General features: G+C 39.7%; 1 protein-coding gene across 1 annotated transcript in view; it reads left to right on the top strand.

The window, feature by feature from the left end:
- ARL9 (ADP ribosylation factor like GTPase 9) overlaps positions 1-7,216 on the top strand; it is a 16,591-nt gene that overhangs the window by 3,930 nt on the left and 5,445 nt on the right. The window contains exon 2 of the mRNA XM_017518494.2: positions 1,721-1,883. Coding sequence (XP_017373983.1) covers positions 1,721-1,883 — 163 coding nt within the window. The remainder of the gene's footprint in view (positions 1-1,720; positions 1,884-7,216) is intronic.

The raw sequence follows: 7,216 nt of genomic DNA, 5'->3' as shown, positions 1-7,216 counted from the left end.
AAAAAAAAAAAAAAATCTTTTTGACATAGATGTTTCTAAAGAGAAAGTGGGATAGGTATTTTAATGCTATTTACAATCACTTTTTTCTATAAATCTACTTTAAGTCTAGTGTCAACATTTAGAGTTCAAGCAGAACAAACAGAAATGTGTAAGATTATTGTTATTTCTAAACCAATGCCATTAAAGACAATTGTTAGTTTTTTGTGCATAAGAAACTTCTTTAGTAGCATGTTTGAGAAGTAGAATTGAATTCCTGTGAGCAGTCTGACTACATTGTTGCTTATTTTATTATTGTTTATGTTAAAGTTTACACCCTAGAAACCACATTTTGGAGCACTCTGGAAGATCTTTACAGGAGCCTGCCCTTCTGTCCCTCAGTCATTTGCCATAAAAATGCTAAGGCTGATACTTTGATAGAATGCCCCTCCCTCCCTCCCTCCCTCCCTCCCTCCCTCCCTTCCTTCCATCCTTCCTTCCGTCCTTCCTTCCTTTTCTGAGATCAAGTCTCTCTCTGTCACCCAGGCTGGAGTGCAGTGGTGCAATCTCAGTTCCTGCAACCTCCACTTCATGGGTTCAAGCAATTCTCATGCCTCAGCCTCCTGAGAAGCTGAGATTACAGGCATGTGCCACCACACCCGGCTGATTTTTGTATTTTTAGTAGAGACAGGGTTATGCCATGATGGCAAGGCTGATTTCAAATGGCCTCAAGTGATCCACCCACCTCGGCCTTCCAAAGTGCTGGGATTACAGATGCGAGCCACAGTGCCCGGCCTAGAATGTTTCTTTCTAAGTTTACTTCAAGTTCATCAGTTTTTAAAATAAATACTCCTTTGTGATTGAAACTGGCTTAATTTCTATAATCTTTTCATTTAATTGTGATACTTACGTTAAAAAGTATAAGAGAGAAACTTGCCCTAAGATCTTACAATCCAGTTATTCAATTGTGAAGACAAGAGAAATTAAAAATTGAGACCTTAGATGCTTATGCACCGAGTGGCACAGTCGATACATGCACCACCGAGGTCCCAAGACCCCAGACAACACAGTGAATTCAAGTGCAGTCTCCAATTCATGGACGTGAATTCAAGAAGAAAAATGAATTCTGAGAATTGGCCCTGCAGTCTATAGCACTGCTCAGAAATGCTGATAGTATTTATTTGATAGACTGATCAGGAGTTGTGGGATGGAGGAGGGATGTGAAATTAACATCACATAATGAACAGCTAATTAAAAAATATTAGCTGGTTTGTACAGTTTGTTCTAGACCTATAAAATATTCGTGAAGTTTTATCCTTTTTTTTTTTTTCTTTGGAGACAGAGTCTTGCTCTGTCACCAGCTGGAGTGCAGTGGTGCGACCTCAGCTCACTGCAACCTCCGCCTCTTGGATTCCAGTGATTCTTGTGCCTCAGCCTCCCCAGTAGCTGGACTTACAGGTGCACACACCACACCCAGCTAATTTTTTGTATTTTCAGTAGAGATGAGGTTTCATCATGTTGGCCAGGCTGGTCTGGAACTTCTGACCTCAAGAGATTCACCCACCTTGGCCTCCAAAAGTGCTGGGATTAGAGTCATGAGCCACCGCACCCAGCCCGTGAAGTTTTATTCTGGTTACAATATCAAGAATGTTATTGGATCCTACCACAGGCAGGACAACTGCCAAGAGCCAGAAAAATAAGCCCCAGATAGCATGGGTTTATTGGTTTATCTTTTGTTTCACAGGAGAAAAACAAGCAAATCCTAGTGCTGGGCCTGGATGGAGCAGGAAAAACCAGTGTCCTCCACTCTCTAGCTTCAAACAGAGTCCAGCACAGTGTGGCACCCACCCAAGGTTTCAATGCAGTTTGCATCAACACTGAAGATGGCCAGATGGAGTTCCTGGAGAGTAAGCTCTCTGTTTCTTAGTTAGAAGATAGCCACATTGTATTGTCCCTTAAGCCAGACATGATGTTATTGACATTGGGTCCTTGTGAAAACTAACACTGAATCAAATTTTCCTAGACTTTTAGAATGCATGTGTAGTTTAATACCCAGGTACACTGTGGAGGGGAATCACTTTTTGCTTTTTTGATCTCCTCCTTCTTGCAATAGTGGTGGTAAAGGGGAGTTTACAGGAAGGCTTTAGCCCTCCCTCCTATAATCGCCTATAATCAGCCTTCTTCCCACACTACTGCAAATGAGCATGCAATCTAAGTATAAGTACAGTGTGCTTGCTTCTCTGCAAATGAAATTATAGACAAGCTCCAAACCTCTTCTAAATAGATAGCAGTCCACAGGCCCCTACTGGATAATAATTCTGGAGTCCCTACCTCTCTAAGTATTACTGTCTCCTGAAGTTGGGTCAAGTCCTCTTGTCTTCTCTTTACACATTCATCCATCCTCATGGCATTAAATGCCATGTATATGCTAATGACTCCCAAATGTATCTATCCAGCCCAAACATATCCAAGTCCTCTAAAACCTAACATGGGAAAAACAAAATGCTTGATTTTCCCATATTTGTTCCTTCTTTCCCTATAATCCTTTGGTCAGTCAATGACTCCATACCCATCAAGCGGCTCTAGCCAGAAACCTGGGAGTCACCCTTGATTCCTCCTTCTGCATCCCCACCTCCAGTCCACAAGTAAAACACTGAATTTTACTATCTCCTATGCATCTCTCAAATTCATTGACTACACCCTTTCTACCGCCCCCACACAAGCCGGAATCTCTGTCATCTATTACTTAGATTATTACAGTCGCCTTTTTACTTTGACTTTCATCTGTTTATGAAGAGCGATGTACTTAAATGATGTAATACTTCAATGTCCTGAAGAAGAATAGTTTATACTTGCAACCTTTGAGTTTTAAAGCGTGTATCTGCACAGTGGCTATATTAAGCCATCAATTTAGGTAAATTTTTATAATGCCACAGGGCAGAGCTTCGAAGGAGGCGTTTTTTAGGATGTAGCATCCTGTGATACTCAGTGATATATATCTGTATGGGCTCTTACGCTGTTATGTAACACTTGGAGTATGTTGGGGATTGGTGGGAAATGAAGTTTTATCGTATAAGCCTATTTGTAGAAATGATATATTCACATACAACTTTGACTATATCTCTTCCTCAACATTCTACAGATTATCATCTTAATCTTTTAAAAAAAATTCTTAGCCGGGCGCGGTGACTCACGCCTGTAATCCCAGTACATTGGGAGGCCGAGGCGGGTGGATCACGAGGTCAAGAGATCGAGACCAACCTGGTCAACATGGTGAAACCCCGTCTCTACTAAAAATACAAAAAAAAAATTAGCTGGGCATGGTGGTGCGTGCCTGTAATCCCAGCTACTCAGGAGGCTGAGGCAGGAGAATTGCCTGAACCCAGGAGGCGGAGGTTGCGGTGAGCTGAGATCGCGCCATTGCACTCCAGCCTGGGTAACAAGAGCGAAACTCTGTCTCAAAAAAAAAATAAAATAAAATAAAAAAATTCTTGCAGTTTATTCACTAAAAAATGGTGGCAAAAATAAATGGAGAGATTTTAGTTTCTACCATAGTTTTTGAAGGGCCTTCCTGTGACAAAACCACAAATCGTGGTTAAAATTTATTTTTTAAAGCATTGATGAACTTGGAACAAGTAAGACAAATTTTCAAGGCTACCTGCTTTGCTCTTCCTGCCCTTTCCCTCCTCCCAAAGAAAGAAAAAACAACTCATGAGTTGAAACTGGAGTGGCAGCCGCAGTAGAGATGAGCAAAGAGAACAGTGATGTTCTTGAGAGGCATGTAGCAGTATTTAATCTGCAGTGGGCCTGAGACAAAATAGGAAAGCACTAGCTGAGACGCCTGCATGACACGAGGGCCGCTGGAAGGGTGTTAACATGCTCCCGGTCAGTAGCTCCCTCAGTTTCTAATTCTGGAGCAAAGGACCCCAGTATTTTCATAAATTGAGATTAATCAAATATGAGTTCAGGCCGGGTACAGTGGCTCACACCTGTAATCCCAGCACTTTGGGAGGCCAGGGCAGGTGGATGGCTTGAATCCAGCAGTTTGAGAACAACCTGGGCAACATGGCAAAACCCTGTCTCTACGAAAAATACAAAAAATGAGCTGAGCGTGGTGGTGCATGCTTGTAGTCCCAGCTACTCTGGAGGCTGAGGCAGGAGGATCGCTTGAGCCCAGAAGGCAGAAGTTGCAGTGAGCCACGATCACACCACTGTACTCCAGCCTGGGCAACAGATTGAGACTGTGTCTCAAAAAAATTTAAAAAAAAAGACAAAATCTACTGATCAAAACTGGCATTTAAAGCATTTATAATCTTAAATGCTTATAGTTGAAAGGAAAATAGCTGAAAACTTACAGGTTAAATATGCAATGTAAATTAGGTAAAAGAACAGCAGAATAAAACCAAAGAGGTAGAAGGAGAGATAATAAAGACATGAAGCCAATGAAATTTATAAAGGTACAGTAGCAAAGATCAGCAAAGTCAAAAGTTAGTTCCTTGAATAGATGAACAAAACAGACAAATTTCTGGTGAAATTCATTAAGGAAAATCTGGAAACCACAAGTAATGTCATGAAGAGAAAAGAGCGTATCATTGATTAGGATGACAAAAGTATAATACGTGTATTAGCAAATTTGTATCGATAGATGGAAAGTCCTGGATAAGTGGCAAAAATCCTCCAAACATGTGTCTTAGGAAAATGGACTCAAGAAGAAATAGGAATACTGATAATTTAAAACGTTTAAAGATATCAATAGCAAAAAATCATACAATAATGAAAACACCAGATCAGTTGATTTATAGGTAAGCTCATCAATTTTAACCTTACATAAATTCTTTCAGAGAATAGGAGAAAAAAAGAAATGCCCTCCAACTCAAGGTATGAGGTCACAGTATATCCAAACCAGATAGTATCGGAAATGGAAATGCAGAAATCTGAACAAAATTGTAGTAAACTAAATTCAGTTAATATATTAAAGAGATATCACCAGATGAGTTTCTCCAAGAATGAAAGGTTGGCTTCACATTTGAAAAATAGCCAGGCATGGTAGCTCATGCCTGTAATCCCAGCACTATGGGAGGCCAAGGTGGGTGGATCACTCACCTAAGATCAGGAGTTCAAGACCAGCCTGGCCCAACATGGTGAAACCCCATCTCTACTAAAAATACAAAAAATTAGCCAGGCATAGTGGTGGGCACCTGTAATCCCAGCTACTCAGGAGGCTGAAGCAGGAGAATTGATTCAACCCAGGAGGTGGAGGTTACAGTGAGCCTAGATCGTACCAGTGCACTCCAGCCTGAGTGACAGAGTGAGACTCCGTTTAAAAAAAAAAAAAAAAATTAAAATGCATGTTGTTGGCACAAAAATGAACACAATGACCAAAAGGAACAGACTAGAGAGTCCACTGGGGAAACAATTCAATAAATGGTGCAGGGACAACATGGAATAAAAATGAAATTAGTTTTCTGCCTCCTATGCATACAAATGTATACATCAATTTCCGATTGATAAAGGCCAAATGTAAAAAACTTTGAGAAGAAAATATAGACTATCCTTATGACTTCAGGATAGAGAAAGATTTTTTAAACAGGATACAAAAAATAATAACCATAAGCAAGATGGATAAATTTAACTACTTTAAAATTGAAACCACCTGTTCATTAAAAAGATGCCACAAAATAGAAGATAGACACAACACATCCAAGCAATAAATGCCTCATATCCAGAATATATAAAGAACTCCTACAAATAAAGACAACATAAAAAATTGGCAAAAGACGTGAATAACATTTCACATAAAACAAATTAGAAGTGAACATATGAAAAATGCTCAACTTGATCAGTAAGCAGATTCAAATTAGGCAAAAAAAAAAAAAAAAGAAAAAAAGTCTGGTAATACCAAGTTTTGAAGAGGATGTGGCTGGGCGTGGTGGCTCATGCCTGTAATCCCAGCACTTTGGGAAGCCAAGGCATGTGAATCACTGAAGTCCAATGGTTCAAGACCAGCCTGGGTAACATGGAGAAACCCGAGCTCTACAGAAAATACAAAATTAGCCAGGCATGGTGGATCGTGCTTGTAGTCCCAGCTACTGGTGAGGCTGAGGAAGGAGGACGGCTTGAGCCCAGAAACAGGAGGTTGCAGTGAGCAGAGATTACACCACTACCCTCCAGCCTGGATGACAGAGCACAACCTTATCTCAAGGGGGAAAAAAAAGGAGGATGTGGATGTAAAGGAAACTTAGTGGCTATTGGCTATTGGTGGAGTATGTATTGGTACCAACTTCTTTGGAAAACAATTTAGCCTATTTGGCATTAGTTCACTGTAGGCAACTGGAGAAACTCTTGCATGTATGGACCTCAGGAGACAAATACAAAAATGTTTAGAGCAGCACTGTTTATTGCAGAAAAAAATGGGGAACAATCCACATGTCCACCGACGTTTAAACTAAGTGTGTTAAAACCATATGAGTTACTTAGAAGGTCACACCCCACTATTTTAACAAGTTAAAAACAAAATACCTCAAAGAATGGCTAGCCTATCTCTATACAAAGGAAACCAAAAGAAAGGCAAAGATCCTTTCTTGGTAACATTTAAAATGCTTTGTTAAGTTATTGAAACAGAGGTCTAAAAACTTTTTCTGTCAAGGACTACATAGTAACTCATTTATGCTTTGCAGACCACATGCTCTCTGTTGCAAACGCTCAACTCTGTTGTGAGAAAGCAGTCATAGATGATAGGTAGAAACATATCCATATATTTGTCAGTGTTACCATAAAACTTTATTTCTGGGCACCAAAATCTCAGCTTGGTATAACAGTCCTGTGTCAGAAAATATCATTCTTCTTTTTTTCCCCCCTAATATTTAGATATGTAAAAGCCATTTTCACCTAGTAAGCTGTACAAAAATAGGTAGCTGGTCAAATTTAAACTGTGGCCTGTGGTTTGCCAATACTTCTAGGACAAAAATAAAAACAAAATCTACTGTATCTATGTTATTATCATTAACCAAAAAGTTTATTCCGGGAAGGATCAGCAGGATGAAGTAATCGAAAGGCATTTTTTTTTTTTTCTGAAGCAAATATTCCCAAATACCCACAGGATCATATTAACTCTCAGTGCAATACTAAGAGGAGAAGTTAGTTCTGGGATTTTGACAAAGTGAGACTAGCCAATAAATTCAGTTCATTTAAAAATTATTTTATTGTGGGTTTTAGCCTACCATCCTTTCCATTCTTAATT

This window comes from Cebus imitator, unplaced genomic scaffold (genome assembly GCF_001604975.1).
Source record: "Cebus imitator isolate Cc_AM_T3 unplaced genomic scaffold, Cebus_imitator-1.0 Scaffold682, whole genome shotgun sequence".
In the NCBI taxonomy this organism is placed as follows: domain Eukaryota; kingdom Metazoa; phylum Chordata; class Mammalia; order Primates; family Cebidae; genus Cebus; species Cebus imitator.
Note: the sequence above shows the minus strand (reverse complement) of the source record. Positions and strands in the feature narration are given on the sequence as shown.